We start from the raw sequence: 21,069 nt of genomic DNA, 5'->3' as shown, positions 1-21,069 counted from the left end.
GTTGCACCTCCTTAGTGACAATGCACAGCATTAAAACTGTTGAAGAAGACAGTTTGTCAGGTGATTACTAAATCCTAACAAGTAATGGTATTTTAACTTAGGAAGTCCATTTCTTGGCAAATTCCCAGTAAAGCCACGAGACATCATCCTAATGCTGCTGAAACCCTTCAGTGTCCAGAAACATGATTAAGGAGATAATATGCCATTGTCATCTTCTGTTTTCTTCTTTTCTTTTTTCCTTTTTGGTTTTTTGAGACAGGGTTTCTCTGTGTAACAGTTCTGGTTGTTTTGGTACCAGCTTTTGTAGATAAGGCTGGCCTCGAACTCACAGATATCCTCCTGCCTCTGCCTCTGCTGAGATTAAAGGCATGTACCACCACCGCCCGGCTAAGATTTTTGGGGGGCATGGAGAAACATCTGCTGTTTTCTAATCTTTGTTGCTGGGTGTGAACCAGGGCCTCAAATATGCAAAGTTCACTTGTCTGTCACTGAGCTATGTCCTCAGCTTTTCTTTACAACCTGCATATTTTATACTCTCTAAATTCTTGATTAATTAAATTGATTTAATGTTTGTTTTAATGTGTATGGGTATTTTGCCTGCATGTATATCTGTGTACCGTGTGCATTCTTGATGTCCAAGGAGGACTGTAGAGGGTCAAATCCCCTGAGACTGGAGTTACAGTTGGTTGTGAGCCACCAAATGGGTGTTGGGAACCAAGACCAGGTTCTCTGGAAGAGTAGCCACTGTTCTTAACCACTGTGCACTCTCTCCAGCCCCCTCTAAATTCTTAATTAATCAATTAATTTTAGTTATTTAAATTTTAAATTATTCATTTGGTCCTTTTTAATGTTCTGTTTTCTGTTGTAAATTAATGTCATCCCGTGGAACATTTAAAAAGTCATAACATCGTGAAAGACCAATGAAAAATATTCATGGTAATTGATCATTCACACACATAATGATTATTAATGCCTTAACTATGCTCCACTGCCATCTATCTATTTGGTGTTTTTTAACAGATCATACTGACAATTTAACTCTTCATATTTTTATTATATCATTATATAAATGCAAACACTTGCATTCAGTTACCTTGAATACATGTCATAATTCAATACTTTTAAAATTAGTATACAAAGTATTAGGCATCATTATAGCATTTTAAAACATTAATGTAAAACTGGGGAAAGAGGGCTGGAGAGACAAACAGGAGGGAAGATTCAACAAAACATCACTTACCAGGTACTCCTTTTAGGTGACTAAGATTGTTATTTACTGTTTTAAATAAATACTTTTGTGGGTGTTAAATGTGTTTGTATATAAAGCTACTTACTTTGGAAAAGGAGAAAGACCATTCCACATTTTGAGTTATTTTATAGATAAATGACTCTTTTCCTAAATTGACATAATAAAGACATATATAGAAAGCAAAAGAGAATTAAACAGGTTATAAAATCATTGTACCTGAGATAGGATTATTCAGATTTGTACATAAATACTAAGAACATATATTATGACTTTATAATAATATAAATATATATTAAATATATATCAAAATAGAAGTAATAAATGTTTACATTTGCTTTTTTATTCCCATGTTCTCTTAATAAGCCTAAATTTTGCTTATTACAGATAATGATGAACCTCTCTTGAGTGGATTTGGTGATGTATCCAAAGAATGTGCAGAAAAAATTCTTGAAACATGGGGAGAACTACTGTCAAAATGGTGAGTTACAGAATCACTCTGCCTCTCACTGTCACATCATCTCATGGACAGGGAATCCTACCTCCTTCTCAATCTAGAACTGATAGCAGAAATCTGCAAATAAGGCCTCATTCTAGGATATAATAGACATTTATAAGGATTACAGCAGAGATTTGAATCAGTTCTCAGACTTACCAGAAGCCTAGCAAAGTCTCATTGATAGAAAAGAATTTTCAGACATGGAATTCATAGACAGAGAGGGAGAAATTAGTCGGTCCTGTACAGTGAAGAAGATAGGTAGATTATAAGAACTCTATTGTAGCTGCAACTATCATTCTCTAATGCCAGAGCTGCCTCTTACTTGCCAAGCTCTGAATGAAGAAGTTTAAGGAGGTCTCTGTACAATGGCTTCCACAAAGAAGACTGCCCCATAAATCTACTTGCAAGAGTGTGCCCTCTACTCGAGGTGAGGAAAAGTAATGGTCACAGGCCTGATTGTACGATACTGTGAAATTAGATGCTATCAGGAGTCCATTGGACTTAGTTAGACATCCTTACAGTCTGGTAAGAAATTCCTTAGGCTTTCAAAACAAGTATGTGCTTCCAAAATGTGGCTATTGGTGCTATGCAGGAGGCAGATGAGGTGGCCTGTCTTGTTTGCCTTTGTATGTTTATCAGTTATACCAGAAAATGCCCTGTTAGCAGACCATGCACTTGGTGAACTTGCTTAAGAATGCCCTATTGCTGGGCTGTGATAGTGCATGGATTATAGAATCCCAGCACTCGGGATACAGAGGCAGGCAGATCTCTGTGATGAGGCTAGCCTGGTCTATCTACAAGAGCTAGTTTCAGGACAGTCATGAAAGTTACACAGAGAAACTTTGTCTTGAAAAAAAAAAATTGAAAGAAAAAGAATCTACTTTGATGGAAAACAGTTCATCTACACAATATGTTTTCGTCTCTTCCAGTTATTGGTAATTCTCAATGTTAGATAATTTTCCCTATGGAGTTTAAAGGTATCTAAGCACAATTGGCAAGTAGAAAATAGGGGGCAGAAATCAGATATTGGCAGTTTTCCCATTGCCGTTTGTGTGGGAAATTTTAATATAAAAGTGAGGCAAAAAAAAAAAGCGATCTGTATGTCAGCGTGCTTCTGTGAGCAAGCAGCAGTGCACCTTTACAGCAATTGAAAATAAATCTGATGAATTGTTAAGATGGGAAAATTGTACTCACCGTGTTAATACTCAGTGATCAGAGAAGTATAAGAGATGGTCACTCTGTGTGTGTGTGTGTGTGTGTGTGTGTGTGTGTTACATAGTAGAATCCTCAGGTAGAGTTTTTCTTTACCTGTGTTACATAAGATACCTGGAATGACAAAGCAGAGTATCCAAGCATGATATGGGTGCCTTGCTATATTCATTATTTTTATGTTTGTATATCTCCAGGTTTGGTTTTTGTTTGTTTTGTTTTTTCAATAAAGGGTTTCTCTGTATAACAGCTCTGGCTATCCCAGAACTCACTCTGTAGACCAGGCTAGCCTTGAACTCACAGAGGTCCGCTTGCTTGCCTTTGCTTCCTGAATGCTGGGATTAAAGGTGTGTGCCAACATCATCTGGCTTGTGTGTTCCTAGTTGAGGGTTAGTCTGGGAATATAATTCTGTCGTAGAGTACTTGCCAGGCCATGCTTGGGTCCCTCCATTTAATCCTCAGAACTGCCAAACAAAATGTGACTGCTTCCCAAAACAGGCATGGTGGAGCATGTCTACAATCTCAGCATTGGGATGTGGAGGCTGGAGGATTAAGACTTCAAATCCAGCCTGAGTTATATAGCAAAATTGTGTCTCAAAACCAAGAATTTGGCCCTGACATGGTGACTCATGCCTTTAAATACCAATACTCGGGAGGCCAAGGATCTCTGTGAGTTTGGGACCAGCCTAGTCTACATAATGAATTCTAGGCTAGCCTGGGGTACACAAGAGACCCTCTCTAAAAACAAACAGACAAAAAGAGTTTGACAACAGTGTTATAAGGCATTATTCTTTAGCCTGTTTACAAAGAGGTGTTCATCAGCATAACTAGAGATAGTCCGGTGGGACATATATGGAGTATCTTTTCTTCCTTAGTAAGATGTCTTGGAGGAAAATGCTAAGTTTAAAAGTGATCTGATGTCTGTGTTGCAGATGCTCTGGTTATTATGTTTCTCATTAAAGTTCCCTATGGACCTTATTCATTAAGGGTTTTTTTCCTCATTAGAAGTTTTGCCTGTCAAATCCTTCACTGTATTTTTAGTAAAGCCATGTCTCAGCAGATGTCATGATCCTTAAAGCTAGCAGTACACATGCTGATGCTTTCACAATGCTTTACACTTTGAACAAAATACTGTCTGCAGCCAGGCAGTGATGGCGCATACCTTTAATCCCATCACTCAGGAAACAGAGGCAAGTGGATTTCTGTGCATTTGAGGCTAGCCTGGTCTCTGTGAGCTAGTTCTAGGACAGGCTTCAAAGTTACACAGAGAAACCCCGTTTTGAAAAAAAAAAAAAAAGAAGGAAAAAAAGCAAACCACTCTCTGCATTTCATTGGGAAAATGTCAAAAATGTATAAAAGAAAACGACAAATCGAAACATGAATTGTCTTTAGGCAAATGACCTGGAATGCATAAACTATGCAAAAGCCCTCGGGAGCGTTTCTTTTTTTTTGTAGTTAATTTATTTATTTATTAAAGATTTGTGTCTCTTTCCCGCCATCGCCTCCCATTTCCCTCCCCCTCCCCCAATCAAGTCCCCCTCCCTCATCAGCCCAAAGAGCAATCAGGGTTCCCTGCCCTGTGGGGAGTCCAAGGACCTCCCACCTCCTTCCAGGTCTAGTAAGGTGAGCATCCAAACTGCCTAGACTCCCACAAAGCCAGTACGTGCAGTAGGATCAAAAACCCATTGCCATTGTTCTTGAGTTCTCAGTAGTCCTCATTGTCTGCTATGTTCAGCAAGTCTGGTTTTATCCCAGGCTTTTTCAGACCCAGGCCAGCTGGCCTTGGTGAGTTCCCAATAGAACATCCCCATTGTCTCAGTGTGTGGGTGCACCCCTCGCGGTCCTAAGTTCCTTGCTCGTGCTCTCTCTCCTTCTGCTTCTGATTTGGACCTTGAGATTTCTGAACCTGATAGAAGAGAAAGTGGGAAGTACTCTACAACACATGGGCACAGGAGACCACTTCCTATGTATAACCCCAGCAGCACAGACATTAAGGGCCTCATTGAATAAATGGGACCTCCTGAGACTGGGGCGTTTCTTCTTAAATTGTGATGTTTCTTTACTCTCAGGAGTCAGTCTCAGCTTCCCCTCAATGAGTTTCGAGGATGTGAACTGCTGATGCAGAATGTCTTACAGACATGAAATGTTCCTACTCTAAACCAGCATTGTAATCAGTGCTGTCCTAATTTCGTAGTAGCGTGTTTAAAATCATCTCCATGGTATTTACAGTCGAACGCATTTTCTGTCCAGGAACTCACTCTGTAGCCCAGGCTGGCCTTGAACTCACAGAAATCTACCTTTCTGTGCCTCCAAGTGCTGGCAAGAACTCATTTAATTCTGTGAATCAACATATTTCATTTAATGACTTAGTTTGTTGTCAAACTTTGTTGCTCCTAATCAGCTGTGTCCTCCCATTCTCTTAAACATATTAACTGAATTCCCATCTGTGTCTGCTGTCACCAAATTTTTTCAACTGCTTTTGCTTGAGTCATTTCTCCAGATATATAATAATCTAATAATCTATTCTGCTTCATCCATCTCATCATTTTCGTCTTCCTTAGGTGTTCTGTGAACATTGTAATATTATGGAAATTAGGAGTTTGTAGAACTACTAATAGTCCTGTTGTTTAGAATTTATAGATTTTAGGGTTGTAGTAATCATAGTTGAAACATTTATCATGTGCCAAACACAGTGTCAAATTGTATGTACTCTTTCAACTATAACAATATTACAAACTTCTGCATTTTCACACACGGGGTAAGCATTCTAATAAGCATAGCCATAATTTTTTTAACATAACATGTCTGTTCTTGAAGTTAGTTTATTTATAAAAGTAGATTTTAATACAGTATTAGTAAGTATCTTTGTATGTCATTTTCCAGGTTCATTTGAATATGATTCTTGGAAGATAGGAGTACTGATGTACTGATGTCCTGATGTATAAAATAAATAGTATGCTAATTATATGTAGAGTTAAAACTGTCAATGGTTGAAATCACTCTGAAAGAAATTTTACCACTGTGAATTAGGGTTAGCAAATATTTCTATGAAGGACCAAAGAATAAATATTTAAGACGTTGTGGCCCAATGATAGTCTGTCACAACTACTCATCTCTACTACAGAAAATCAAAACAATCATACACAATACAGAGAAGTACTCATAATTGTGTCATAAAAGTATTTACAAAAGAGATGGAGGACTGTATTTAGCTTAAAGGCTATAGTCTTTCAAACCTTTAGTTAGCAGCAGAACAACTAATACTGTTTTTTACTGACAATTCTCCATGCGTACACACATGCAAGGAAAGTTTATATGAGAGCACCCTTATCTCTCATATTATGGTATAGTCTGGGTCTCTGCAAGAGCTGCTGCAATTGGTTTTAGCAGTTAAGCATGTCTGTAGCACCTAACTGCAGTCTCTCTCTCTCTCTCTCTCTCTCTCTCTCTCTCTCTCTCTCTCTCTCTCTCCTTTTCGAGACAGGGTTTCTCTGTAGCTTTGGAGCCTGTTCTGAAACTAGCTCTTGTAGACCAGGCTGGCCTCAAACTCACAGAGCTCCGCCTGCCTCTTGCAGTTTTTCTCTTAAGTTGTACAGAAGCCACAACCAGAAAGCATCTCTGTAGTTTCCAGTTCTACTTTTTTTGTTTTAAAGACAGTGGTTATTTGTTTTGTTTTGTTTTAAAGATGGTGGTTCTTTGGCTCTCCTGGAACCAGTCTCGAACTCAAAGATCCACCTGCCTCTGCCTTCCGACTGCTGTGATTAATGGTGTGTGCGGCCACCATCTGGCTTCCAGTTTTACTTTTTAGATAATGATTTAAAGATACATAGAGTAGCTTGCAGGTACCATGTCACTGCTTCCTCTTTTATTATTGTTACTGTGTTACTTTCTTATATCTTTGTAAACCATTTTCATTAAAGACTTTCAGAGTATCTCCCTTTGCTGCAGTAATGAATTGTGACTTTATTTTTAGGCATCTCAACTTGAGTGTGAGACCGAAGCAGTTGTCATCTTTAGTGAGAAGTGGTGTCCCAGAAGCTCTTCGTGGAGAAGTCTGGCAGCTGCTAGCGGGCTGCCACAACAATGATCACTTAGTAGAAAAGTACCGAATTCTCATCACAAAGGTCAGAGAGGATGTGAGCTTCAAAGTGAATAGTTGAATGCTGTATAATTTATGTTAAATAAGTGTAGTTCAGAGATGTTTCTTTTCTTGACACAAAGACGAATGAATGCATGAAGTTTACCTCTTCAGTTGAGTTTGTCTCAGGGTAGATCATGTCCTCCGACCCACTGTGCGTCTCAGTCCTTTCAACCTAGATTAACAGTGAGCCAGATTACTTATGTATACGTTGTATACAAATGTTTTGTTTTGTTGGTGTGGGTTTTTATTTATTTGGTTGCTTTTTGTCTTGGTTTGTTGATTGTTTTCTTTTTAAAATGGATTCTGGGCTTGTCTAGAACTCACAGTATAGACAAGACTGGCCTTGAACCTGTGGCAGTCTCCCTACCTAAGTCTCCCAATTGCTGGCATTATAAGCATGAGCTGCTGCAAGCTAGCTATATATTTTTTTCCATAGAAATACGCTTTGGTAAAGAAGGCCTTCTTTTAGTTTCTACACTTACAAGAAAATAATCCTGTAGCCTTATACTTAATCTGCTGTGGCTCATATCCTCTAAGGTGAAACCCTTATTTTCACAGTGTTCCCTGCTCAAGTTGAAGCATTCTTCAAAGTTTGACAAGCAAAGCAAGAGGGAAAAAAAATACTCTGTGTCCCGAGTACAAAGGCCAGGCAGCATTTGTGCCTTTTGTACCATATAATAGGTTTGGTTTTAGTTCTCTCAAAATGTTGGCAGTGTTTATCTACTAGGAAGCAGCTCTCTAATAGGTAAATTTGGAATCTGGGTTATGAACATGCAGATTCTCCCACAGCACTTAAAATTTCTTAAAATTGCATTTACATTTTATTTGTTGTGTTTGCATATGTATGTGTGTGTTTGGGCATGCTAGTGCCCCAGTATATTTGTGGACTTAGAGGAAAACTGGTAAAAGTCCATTCTCTCTCTCTCTTTTTAAAAGATTTATTTATTTATTATATATACAGTGTTCTGTCTGCATGTATGCCTACTAACCAGAAGAGGGCACCTGATCTCATTATAGATGGTTGTGAGCTACCATGTGGTTGTTGGGAATTGAACTCAACCTGAAATGAACCTCTGGAAGAGCAGCTGGTGTTCTTAATCTCTAAACCATCTTTCCATACCAAGTCCATTCTGAAGAGAATTCACCATATGGGTCCGAGGGACCAAACTCGGGTTTTCAGACTTAGGTACCTTTAACCACTGAGCCATCTCACCTGCCCAACGTGAAAACTTTTTATATGACAAAAGGTAAAAACCTTTGTAAACAAAATATTTAAACCTTATGAGGAGTGTATTTTATCTTTTTAAAACTGTTAACACAGCCGGGCGGTGGTGGTGCACACCTTTAATCCCAGCACTCGGAAGGCAGAGGCAGGCGGATCTCTGTGAGTTCAAGGCCAGCCTGGTCTAGAAGAGCTAGTTCCAGGACAGGAACCAAAAAGCTATGGAGAATCCCTGTCTCGAAAATCAAAAAAAAAAAAAACAAAAACAAAAACAAAACAAAAAACTGTTAACACAAAACAATCTTATAGAAAAGTAACATACAGAAAGAAGATACAATCTTAAAAGAAAATGTGAGTCTAACATAACAGTTGTGGGCAGAGGAAGCCAAACACAATAACAGCTGAGTGTCCTTTTTTGAATGTGCCTGACAAATCACAGTGGGAGCCATAAAGGAGAGGTTCATGTGTATTTTAAGGGGTGCACAGCTTTTGAGACAGCTTCCTGAAAAGAATTTGTATCATCCCCTTCAAGGCTCAGGAAACACTCCAGAAGATGGTGTGGGAAGGATCTAGGACCCAGGGGCAAAGCGTGGAGTCCAGTGGAGAGCTGTCTTCCAGCCACAGCGTGGCCTTTCCGATTTACAGCTTCCAGAACCTTTTTCAGTCCCTCTGTCTTTGGCTATACTTTATGATATTTTATATTTTATGTCTTAGTGTTCCTTTTGATTCAATATTTAGTATTCAGAATTTACAGCAAAACTTGTACGGTAAATTATTTTATAGTGAGAGACTAATTGGTCAACAGCACATCCTGGTATTCCTCTTTTCCACCCCCTTGCTCCTTCTCAAACATGTGTATGGTCTTTTCTGAGCTTTAATGTCTTTTTTTTTTTCTTTGTTTTCTTTTGTTGGTTGGTTAGTTGGTTGGTTGGTTTTGTTTTGTTTTTTTTTTTTTGAAACAGGATTTCACAGTAGCTATGGAGTCAGTCCTGGAAATCTCTCTGTAGACCAGGCTGGCCTTGAACTCACAGGGATTCACCTGTCTCTGCCTCCCAAGTGCTGGAATTAAAGGTGTGTGCCGCCACCACCCAACAAACTTTAATTTCAATTTTAAGACTTTGCTGCTCCGGGCGATGGTGGCGCACACCTTTAATCTCAGCACTTGGGAGGCAGAGGCAGGTGGATCTCTGTGAGTTCGAGACCAGCCTGGTCTACAGAGCTAGTTCCAGGACAGGCTCCAAAGCCGCAGAGAAACCCTGTCTCGAAAAACCAAAAAAAAAAAAAAAAAAAAAAAGACTTTGCTGCAATTACATGCTCATATCGAGACCCTAAGTTAGCAGCACTTCTATACCACAGCTTTTTTTAAAAAATATTTATTTATTATGTATACAATATTCTGTCTGTGTGTATGCCTGAAGGCCAGAAGAGGGCACCAGACCCCATTACAGATGGTTGTGAGCCACCAAGTGGTTGCTGGGAATTGAACTCAGGACCTTTGGAAGAGCAGGCAATGCTCTTAACCTCTGAGCCATCTCTCCAGCCCCTATACCACAGCTTTTTATCTCCTTAATTACTTATCCAGTTGAAGCTTAGGAGGCCCAGCCACATTTTACTAGTCTAGAAATAGAATGCACCAGCAATGGTTTCATCACTAAGCAGATTGCTTCCTTCTTAAATAAAAATAGCTCTCTGGAATTTAATGGGCAAGGACTGAAATCACAAGAATGTAGCTCAAGACACCCAGCAATGAAAACCTGTTTGCTTAGCAGGAAGCACCTGGAGTTAGGAAGCCTGAGCACTGGTTCAGTGCACTCATTTGTAAACCCAAATATGGTTCTGTACCGTGGACCAGTCGTTGGGACATCAGATGAAAGCAGTTTCTGAAGTTTTCGAGCCTATATACATAGATCTAACCATCAGTGACAGAAAATGTTTTTGAAGGTTTGCTTCAGTATCAAAGATCTATAAACTTTTTTCTTATTATTTCCCAAATAAAATAATAGAATGTATTTATGTAGGCATTTGCATTGTATTATGTATTGTTAGTAATTTACGAAGAATTGATTTATACAGGAATATTGGGGGTATTTTGCTTAAATATTTGTTTGGGGGTTTTGATTTTTTTGGTTTGTTAGTTTGTTTTGCAACAGAGTTTCTTTGTATAATAGCCTAGGCCATCTTGGAACTCACTTTGTAGACCAGGCTGGCCCCAGAACTCACAGATATCCACATGCCTCTACCTCCTGATGCTGGGATTAAGGCATGCACCACTACTGCACAGCTTACAGGAATATTGTTTATGTTGCATATGAATACTTCCTCCTTCCCATGGATCTTGGGCATGGTAGGCAAGCACTCTACCATAGTCCCTAGTTCCCCATTGCATCATTTTCTATAAAGGATGTGAGCATCCATGAATTCTATATTCAATCGAGGTTCTGTGACCTTTTTCTTTGGGTGCTGAGAAATTGCTACAGTGTTTTACCTCAAAACACAGGCCATGATTCTACCATTTCAAAGTGGATACAAGAAATCATAGGGGCTGGAGAGAGATGGCTTAGCAGTTAGGAGTACTTATTTGCTCTTGTGGAAGCCCTGGGTTTGGTTTCTAGAACCCACGTGGCGATTCACAACTGTCTATAATTCCAGTTTCAGAGTATTAGATGCCCACATGTAGTATACATAAACTTGTCCAAATATACACACATACACATAAAAATAAAAACTAATTAATTTCTCTTAATAGAAAGACTTTATGTTGTGAGTTGTCTTTAAGACGGTTTTCTGTAAGGAAGAGGGCTGCTGACTGGTACTGGATTTTGGGGACTTCAAGAATGAGGAGTGGGAGGGAATTTAAACACAATGTATAATGATACACATGCGTTAAAATGTTATGAAACCCATTGTTTTGTACACTAAAAAGTATACAAACAAAATATAGGAGACATACACACAAATTACCCTATATTACTGCTTCCATATAGCAGTTGCTATAGTATGTCTCTTTAAATTACTTGTGAAAATAATACTCTGCATATCAAATCTATCTAGGGAGTTCTAAGGTTTCCTGAATTCCAAGAATGTGAATATATTGGTTTGGTTATTTTGAAATTGTTAGTATTTGGGATTTTTTTTCTTTTTTTTAACCCACAGAAATTTTATGTCATTTAGCCTGGTATAGATTGAACATCTCTCTCTAAAAGTTTGGAATTGGAACTGTTTCAGATTTGTGGTTTTCCTCTTGGTTGTGGTGGTGATGTTTTTGGTTTGGCTTGGTTTTGCTTTTGTATAAACTATCAGTTAAAGCACCATGACATGAAAATAAGAGGTGCTCTGAAACCTTGGGCTAGTGGAAGTCTTTCAGTGCTTGCTTCTAGGTCCTAGACTTTAGGAACAGGAACGCTTCCCCTGTGTTGTGACTGCACCAGTAGCTATCACTGCAGCTGTATTTGAAAGCTCTTTCAACCTAAAAACAGAATTTCTGTTGTATCTGTCTTGTGTTGTTTATTCATTTAAGGAAGAATTCTCTCTCTGGATCAGCCCTGAGAAAACAAGGCAGTTAACTATAAACAATCCAAATTCCGTGAGAATCTTAGAAGAGTGTACATCATCACTGAATTCAGATGGCACAAAAAGTTTCTCATCTAGCCAGGCGGTGGTGGCATATGCCTTTAAACCCAGCACTCGAGGCAAACAGATGGATCTCTGTGAGTTGGAGACCAGCCAGGTCTAGAGAGCAAGTTTGAGGACAGCCAGGGCTACACAGACCGTGTCTAGAGAAACAAACAAAGGTTTCTCACCCAGCCTTCTAAAGGTCTTGTCTTCTGAAGTCATCCTGGAGGTTGGAGTTGGGCACAGAGTGCAGTGCCGTAGTGTTGAGGAGGAGCTCTCATGGTCAGAGGTGAGGCATGCTGGCTGAGCCCGTGTGAGGCCAGAAAAGCCAGCATGGGCCAGCTTCCAGGAGATGACCTTAATGGTTTTGTGTAATTGGGGGAAAAGAATGAATCGTTTTATCTCATGTTTATTTTATAGCATTTTGTATTTCCAGTGCTGGCTGTATATCCAAGACAAATGCTCTACTGTTTCCCTATGTTTAGGTTTAAAAAGCAGTATAACTGGGTGTGGTGTTGCAGAGGCAGGCTGATTTCTGTGAGTTTGAGGGCAGCCTGGTCTATGTAATGAGACTCTGCCTGAAAATAGTAAATAAATAGATGACATTTTAAAAAGTAAAAAACATGGAAGATTTCATGTGTCTGACAAGAAGGCAGGCTGTCTTGATTCAAATCCTAGCTCTCCTGTTTTCTAGCTGTCATTGGACAACTTAATACCACTAGGCATAAAATGGGATGATAATAGAAACCTACTTCTGTGATTGTTACTATTAACAGGGTTAATAAGTGAAAATATTCAGCTCGAATCATAGTCATATTAAGTGTAAGCTGCTCCCTAATTACTGTGATTAACTTGTTTATTTGTCATTTTAGTTTTAGAATATTATTTTGGTTCCAGTAAAACATGGCATAAGATAATTGTGGGTTAGACTGGAGTGATAGATAGCAAAGGAGACTCCCTTATTTGCTGGGGACATGTTCCAAGACCTCCAGTGGTTACTTAAAGCATCAGATAGTGCCAGACTTGTAACTGTTTTATCATTTCTATACTTTTAATAAAGTATAACTTACAAAGTAAGCATAGTAAGAAGTTAAAAAAAATAGATAATAATAAAATAGCTGTAATAGTATGTTGTGGTAAGTATGAATGTGGGCTGTCTTAACGTGCAGCGTTTTCTATTTGGTGCTTTTAGACTACAGCTGAGCCTAGATAATGGACTATAAAATTGCAGCTCGGGAGACTGATATACTGTGTAAGACACGCTCAGAGGTAGAGCCCTTAGCATACCGCGTGTTTGCTGGATGAGTGTGGAAAGGGACCGGGAGAAGAGGGAGCAGGAGTCAGTACCTCAAATAATCTTTGAGCTACAGTGGTTTAAATACAGAAAGATGCTGTTGCTCTCTGCTGAGGCCTGTCACATACTGCTGGCTGTTAGTCTTGTGCTTCAGCATGTTTTTAGGTCTTTGCTTTCCTACGGTAAAGTGTTCACACTTCACTGAATTGTGATTGTAAGGCATCCTTTTGCCCACAGTAAGAAAGAATGTATAAAGTAAATAAGAATTCAAGTTGGATCACACATAATGTTTTGTTCAGATTTGCAGACCTCCTGGAATTATTACAGACACCATCATTTGTTTCCTTTTACCCTACTGGAAATGTGGGGCTTTTTTCTGGCAGAATTATACCATTCCCTCAGCACCCAATTCCTAGCACCTTTTAGGATATTATCTGAAATAAATGCTGTATGATTTCAGTTTGCATCATAAGATTGGAAAACTTATACCTGAATATCTGCATGCTGTTTCGAGCGTCACTTGGGTAGAGCACCTAACTAGACTGATAAAGAGTCAAATATCCAATAAACGAGAAAATAAAATTGAGGCTGAATATTTAAGTCTTCTAACTATAAATTCTTGTGCATCTGAGTTAGAGTTCCTCCATTGCCATATTCTGTTAACACACTTCCTTTCTCTGATAATTGTTCTTTGTCCTTGGGAGAATGGTGCACAAAATAGGACTTTTCCCCTCACTCCTCTGGTAGTGAGCTTCAGCCCAACTCCTGACTCCTCCCTCTCTTCCCTCCCTCTCCACCCATCCACCCTTGTAGTTACTGCCTATTTTTCTAGCTGGCAGTCTGGATTCTACCCATTTACCTAAGAGGGGGATTCTAGACAGCTTTCAAACACACTGGACTGCTGGCAACCCAAGTCAGTGCCCACCGGTGCATTTTGAAAACTCGGGAGCTTCTTTCTGGCGATGAGTTGCCCAAGATGCTAGAGTCTGTGTGAGCACATTTGTCTTCCTTCCCTTTCCCCTTTCTTTCTTTTCCGAAGTCCCTTCTCCCTGCTTCCCCTCCTACTCCTTTATCCTCTCCCTCTGTGCTTTAGTTCTCCGAACACAGGCTGAAGCACAATCCTGCATTGCAAGGCTTTCTGTTAAGGATTTATTGTGGCTTTTGTTTGGATTTCATCGTGCGGAATTACAGGTAACACTCTGAAATTGAGCTAAGCATTTAAATTCTATTAAGATGTTTTCAGTGGTAAAATAGTACATTAAATTTAATGGAAAAATTAATCTTGGTTAATTTTTATCAGTGATAATTGTAGCCAGATGTTTTCAGGATTACCATAAGGAGATTCTGTCTCCCACAACACGTTAAATAAAAGAAAATGAGGGTAGAATGGATCAATAAGTGCTTTCCTTTTATGTTGATCTTGGTATAGCTGCTCCACTGCAGTAAGTGCCCTTTATGGATGGGTGTTGCTGAGAAGAAAGGGGTGGGTGGTAGCAGTCAGAGCTAGCTAGGGTTTTTTACTAGGATATGGAATGCAAAATGTAAAATGCTTTCTCCTTTTCTTCTATCAGCTGTTCAGAGGAGACTCATTACAACTCCTGCTGAAGCTCCCAATCTTCCTCTCTTTGTCCCTACCCCCACTCTCCCTTGGCCTGAAGACACTGCCCCCAGTTTACCTTACTCCCTTGGTGCTATGTGCATGGTAAACATGGCAGTATGGCCAGGTCTGGGACTGGCCAGGCAACTGCTGTTGACTTTCCCCATTCCAGGAAGAATTTAAAGGGAAATTGCACAGCAAGCACTGTACCTCAGCAGCAGCACCACCAGGAACATGGTGACTAGGGTTCTCTGGGATTGTCTCACACAAACACACACATGCAGAGTTGAATGCAGTGACAATAGCTGTGCCTGGGAACTGTGACAGCAGCCAGGTGGCTGCATGAAATGGGAACCAGTTCCCGAGCATGAGATGAACTCCACCTTGGATGGTGACCAGAGCAGCCATCCTTTCTGTCTCCTGGCACTGGGCTACTCAGAAACTGTCAGTTTTTGTCTTTTGGAAGCACTGATTGTTGTCTTTCTAACCACATTGATTATTTCTGGCAACATCATTGTGATTTTTGTGTTTCACTGTGCACCTCTGTTGAACCATCACACTACAAGTTATTTCATCCAGACAATGGCATATGCTGACCTCTTGGTTGGAGTAAGCTGCTTGGTCCCTTTCTTGTCACTACTCCACTACCCCCTTCCTATGGAGGAGGCCATGACTTGCCAAGTATTTGGCTTTATAATATCAGTTCTGAAGAGCGTTTCCATGACTTCTCTGGCCTGTATCAGCATTGATAGATATATTGCCATCACTAAGCCTTTAACCTATAATACGCTGGTTACTCCTGGGAGACTACGCCTGTGTATTTTTCTGATTTGGCTGTATTCCATCTTGGTCTTCCTGCCTGCCTTCTTCCACTGGGGCAAACCTGGATATCATGGAGATGTATTTCAGTGGTGTGCAGTGTCCTGGCACACCAACCTCTACTTCACATTGTTCATCGTGGTAATGCTGTATGCCCCAGCTGCCCTCATTGTCTGCTTCACATATTTCAACATCTTTCGCATCTGCCAACAGCACACAAAAGAAATCAGTGAAAGGCAAGCCCAATTCAGCAGCCGGAATGAGGAGACTGGGGAAGCCCAGACTTGTCCTGATAAGCGCTATGCCATGGTCCTCTTCAGAATTACAAGTGTATTTTATGTCCTCTGGTTGCCATACATCCTGTACTTTCTGCTGGAGAGCTCCACTGGCTGCAGCAGCCACCTTGCATCCTTCCTCACCACCTGGCTTGCTATTAGCAATAGTTTCTGCAATTGTATCATTTACAGTCTCTCCAACAGTGTTTTCCAAAGAGGATTAAAGGGTCTCTCAGGGACTGTGTGTACTTCTTGTACCAGTCACACTACAGCCAAGGACCCTTACACAGTTAGGTGGAAAAGACCCCTTAATGGATGTCATATCTGAGGGGTTCATATACTCAGTTACTTTGTTTGCAGGAGGAAAGGGTGGCTTTGGTTCTCCTCTTCCCTTCGACCCTGTGCTCCAGTTTACTAGGAGATCTAGAACAGGATAACTTGACTCTGAGCAGCTACAGACCGTCAACACTTTTCAGTTTGCAGAAGTTGTTTCCTAAATGAGATTTAAAATTAGAAGAATCCGGATCATTAAAAAAAAAAAAAAACCAACTCGTGATGCAGTTTTTGAAATGTCATGGAAGTAAGATTCAAAAGGAATAAAGTCATAGCTAATACCTCTCCCAGCTGGTGTGACTGAACATGGATGTGAAAAGCAGCAGCACTATAAAAAAAAATCGCCATTTTCTTTTCCCTTTTCTGGATTCTTCCAAGCAACTTGGAACTTATGTGCAATTGATATCTTTTAACAGGGAATATTAAGATAGCCTGATGAACTAACAAGGATTTTCTTTATCTGTGCCAAAATATAACTGCACTGTAAGTTTCAGCACTCCTTTAGATGGTGAAATGTCTTGAAAGAAATCTCCATAGGATGAATAATGTGATCCCTGAAGATTACTTTTGGAGTTTTGAAATGAACCATGAAGCAACCATGCAATGAAGTCCTACAGTTTGTGAAAAACAGCTGCATTTACTTCATGCTTGTGAACACTCTGTACATGTGTGTAGAAGTGACATTACAGTGCTTTTTCCTTTGCCTCTGTGTTTGAATATTGAACATTGAGTTGGGTTTCTTTTTATAACAAAATGTATTTAAATAAATAATAGATGGATAGATGTACATTGTAATGTGAAGATAGATAGATAGATAGATAGATAGATAGAGATATAGATAGTGACTTTAGTGTTTTCTGTTCTTCTTATCCAGTCTTCAGTAAGAACGGAATCCGCTCAGGGTTGATTGTGCTGTGTGCCTTTTAAACAGTCAGCTGACATCACAGTCACTGTTCATTTTAAAAAACATTTTTTTTCAGGTCCTGGCCAGGAACCTCCTTTGAAGGGAGAAAGGTTCTGATTGGGCCAAGTCACCTACCTGTGATCCTCTTTTTGGAAAAAGTCCTCTGTCATATAGTTCTTTTCTCATTGTCTGTTTTTCCAAAGCACTAGCAAAACGTATAGAATTTTATTGTTTAGAATTACTAGAATGTTTTGTGTTGATATATAGTTTTACCTTTGTTTTAAAAGTGATTGCCTTGAAAGCAAGGGAATTGTTTGTCTAAAAGGAAGAGAGCTGTTAGCAGTTCCAATCAGTACTTCCTGGACTTCGTGTGTTTTCATTTTTAGAAAGTGTCAGGGAGATTAACTGGCCTCTGACTCTGGCCAGATGTTGTCATGCAGGTGGAACTGTGATGTTCAGTGAAACAGGCAGTGGAGGAGACCAGGGGTGGTAGCAAAAATGGATTTTCAAATCCAAGAAAGGATAAGGATGATTATGAAACCCACAGATATGCTTTGGTTTTCCATCCTGATGTTAGAAGGCTATTCCCATTTAAATAGAAGGTATCATGTGTTCCCCACCCCCGCAATTCTTTTATTGTACCCAGAGCCTTGTGCAAACAAGGCAAATACTTCTTTTATATTAACAACATAATTTATTTGTTTTGTTCTTCTTTTTAAGCCAGTGTCTCACTTTTTAGCACCAGCCACCTAAGAACTCACTATCTAGACCAGACTGGCCTTGAACTCACAGAGACCCACTTGTCTCTCTCCTGGGATTAATGGTTCACTATGGCCAGCCCCTAGCCAGTTTTATGTTTTAGACATTGATTTTTATTTTAACCTCAAATACCTTCTTTTTTAAGCTTTTTAAATGACTAAGAATTATAAAAGCTTCAGAATTCAAGTTCTAGAGGCAGGTAGAGCTCTGTGAGTTCAAGGTCAGCTTCATCTACATAATGAGTTCCAGAATAGCCAGAAGTACATGGTGAGATCCTCGCTCAAAATTAAATTAAATTAAATTAAACAGATTCTGAGTTTTACCCCAATCTTGCTTGTTCTGCATAGTTAATATTAGCAAATGTAACTCAGCTGTTTCAGAATTTAAAACTAATGATGAAAATGCTCGGTTAGAAGTAGCTTTGTTGCTAGATGGTGGTGGCACACACCTTTAGTCCCAGCATTCGGGAGGCAGAGGCAGGCGGTTCTCTGTGAGTTTAAGGCCAGCCTGGTCAATAGAGAGTTCTGCTGCAGTGCAGTGAAATTTCAGCTGATATACATAAGGTGGTAGGTCCAGCGCCTTGTGAATCTGGCTTTATCTCCATCAGAACACATTCATTCTGGTGGGTCAGCCTTCTGCTCTATCAGCTGAGATCTCATTGCATATCTCCTGCAGATGGCAGCTTTCCCTGTTTTTTGTTTAAGAAATGCAGTGTATGGACAGCCTCTGGTCCACGCGTATTTCATATCCTAAGTGTCTGAGGATGACTGGAATAAATAAAAGTAAAATGATTAATGCTTCTGTAATTCCAAAATTGATAAGAAGGTTCCACAAGGAGTTGTCATCAATAGAATCTTTAACTGAGTTGACAACATGATTGACTGCCTCTTCTGGAGAAGAAAGCTGGCGTCTGGAATGGCTAATGACACTGATCTGATTATGTAAGGTACCTATGTTTATATCTAGCCTTCCAGGCACCTCTCAGGTGAGCTTGCACCTGATTCCAGGACATTCCTGGACCATTAAGCAGTAAAGGGGTGACACACATCTACTTAAAATCAGCATGACATGATGTTGTTAAACGTATCTTGATATTCTGAATCTGATTAGTTGTTAAGGGAATTCCCCTTCTCCCCTTTGTAGAGTTTAGAAGCCTCTTTTCTGGCCACACCTCCCCAGGACCATAAAGATGCTGACAGTGTACCTTAGGACAGCTCTTATCTGCCTTTTGACCTGAGAAAATTCAAGCTCAGAAATTGTCTTTGTTCTGTGTGTGTATGTAAGCTGAAACTTAGCAGGAGAAAAAAAGAGAAACTGATGCAGAAAAGTATGTAGTGGAGAGTTCATTTCACCCTCAGATCTAAGTTCCATGCTTGCTGTGAGTCTTCTGAACCCTGAAAGGGACACTGAGGCTGGCACTCAAAGGACCCTGGGTAGAATTCCAGGGCAGCCCAGGTCACACAGAAACCCTGGCCCAGAGTTGGGAGGGAACATAGTTGAATTTCTGTTTCAAGTAGAAAATGTTTTCTGCTGGATTCTAGAAATAAGTTCGTAAATATCTATCTCATTGCATTACACAGCTGAAAGGTCAGCTCCGTAGAGTTGGTGGGGTGTGTGCGTCTCATTCCCTTTTGTGAAGTCTCCTGTAGCTCTCCCTTCCTCCTGCTCCCCAGTGCTGGGATTTCAATTGTCCACCACACCAGCTTGTTTTTCATACATGCTGGGAAGTTTAATCTTTTCATATTTGCATTGTGCTTATGAATTTTTAGTTCAGCAAACATGGGAATCTTAAAGATGGTGTTTATCAGTAGTAAGAGAACAGCTTTTTCTTTTAGAAGAAGTGAAGTCCTTTTCATTCTTTTGTTCTGGGGTTCCATTTTGTAACAGTGGGAAAGAAAATTATTCTGGTATTGGCAGCACATGCAGGCATGGCTTTTTAATTAAGATCTTTTTCTCACAGTTGCTTAGTTTTACAATATCAAGTTCTGGTTTTATTAAGGCTTTTTTTTTTTTCAAAGTAGAGTCTATAGTGCTGTTTGAAGCTCAGACTGAAGAAGAAAATAAGTAGTTGTAGTAAAGAAGAAGAGGTAAACGTTGTGATGCTTGGTAGTAGCAGACGTCTTCCCAGTTTATCTTGTCTTCATTGTGCTCAAGGAATCAATCCTGTGATCTTTGATTCATTGTGGGCACTGCTGGTTTATTTTTAACTTACTGTGTGGCAGGGCTGGGATTAAGAAGAGATGAAGGGAAAAGTTACATAGTCTTCAGGAGCTGGGAGAATTCTCTCTGCATGATAGCTTTGAAAAGTTTCTTATTCTGGCACATTTAATGCAACATTTGATGACATTTTGTTTAAATACCAATCCGACTAGTTCAGAGTGAAAAAAAAGCACGTATTTTTAGATTCAAATACCACGGATAGCTCATCTAACTCGGTGGAATGTGACTGGTACCGGAATACACATATGCTTTTAGAGATGGTGCTGCAGTTCCTTCATAATAAAGCTTCTAAAGTAAGACCATGCTAATTGTTCAGGATTGTGTGGTCTCATGCAGTCATTCCAGTGAGGACGTTTTGGTCCTCTTAGAGTGGGGAGTAGCTGCCATGTGAGCCAGTGGCTACCTTAGAAAGAATACTGCATAGCCCAGTTGTTGACAGACTTGCTACTACTTACTCAGAACCCTCTTTTGTACAGGTTTCTCTTAGCAGTATTGCTGCATAAATTCTTTTCCTTTGTACTTAGTTTATTTCATATTTTTAGGATTGGAGAAACTTGAACTTTCATATTATAAATGAGCTGTCCATGCCCTTGAATGTGAAGTGGCAGGTTCACCAGCTTAGATGTAGAGGGTTTCCTCTGCTTTTCCAAAGTTCCTTTGAAAAATGTACACAATGACTTTATAGAAAATGTATTAATTTCATTGACCTTGTGCTTCTATATTAAAAAGATTTGTAAAATAAGTTTTGGCAAACTAGACTTTATTGGTATATGAGCAGTTTGGGCAACATTTAAAGATGGGAAAATTGTGGCATTGGGAAATGTAAATCATGGCATGTTATGGTTTTACATACTTTTCCTGTCAGGTTGAAGAAAAACCAAATGTAAATATATTAAACTGTACGTGTTATTGATGTTATTTATAGATTCTAGAAATGAG

General features: G+C 39.6%; 2 protein-coding genes across 6 annotated transcripts in view; both read left to right on the top strand.

Annotated features, from left to right (window-relative positions):
• Positions 1–21,069, top strand: part of Rabgap1 (RAB GTPase activating protein 1) — a 163,310-nt gene that overhangs the window by 75,638 nt on the left and 66,603 nt on the right. For 4 of the 5 annotated variants that reach the window (XM_041674275.1, XM_041674276.1, XM_041674273.1 and 1 more), the window contains 2 exons: positions 1,634–1,727; positions 6,928–7,078. In XM_041674275.1, coding sequence (XP_041530209.1) covers positions 1,634–1,727; positions 6,928–7,078 — 245 coding nt within the window. Of the gene's footprint in view, positions 1–1,633; positions 1,728–6,927; positions 7,079–14,114; positions 14,415–21,069 lie in introns of those variants that run through there. The other variant, XM_041674277.1, reaches the window with a different exon arrangement.
• Positions 15,155–16,738, top strand: Gpr21 (G protein-coupled receptor 21). Its single transcript, XM_041674278.1, has one exon. It carries the CDS (start codon positions 15,163–15,165, stop codon positions 16,240–16,242), a length of 1,080 nt encoding a protein of 359 aa, XP_041530212.1. The 5' UTR covers positions 15,155–15,162; the 3' UTR covers positions 16,243–16,738.

Source organism: Microtus oregoni, unplaced genomic scaffold (assembly GCF_018167655.1).
Source record: "Microtus oregoni isolate MIOR12 unplaced genomic scaffold, Mior012 000025F_ref0000491, whole genome shotgun sequence".
Taxonomy (NCBI): Eukaryota; Metazoa; Chordata; class Mammalia; order Rodentia; family Cricetidae; genus Microtus; species Microtus oregoni.
Note: the sequence above shows the minus strand (reverse complement) of the source record. Positions and strands in the feature narration are given on the sequence as shown.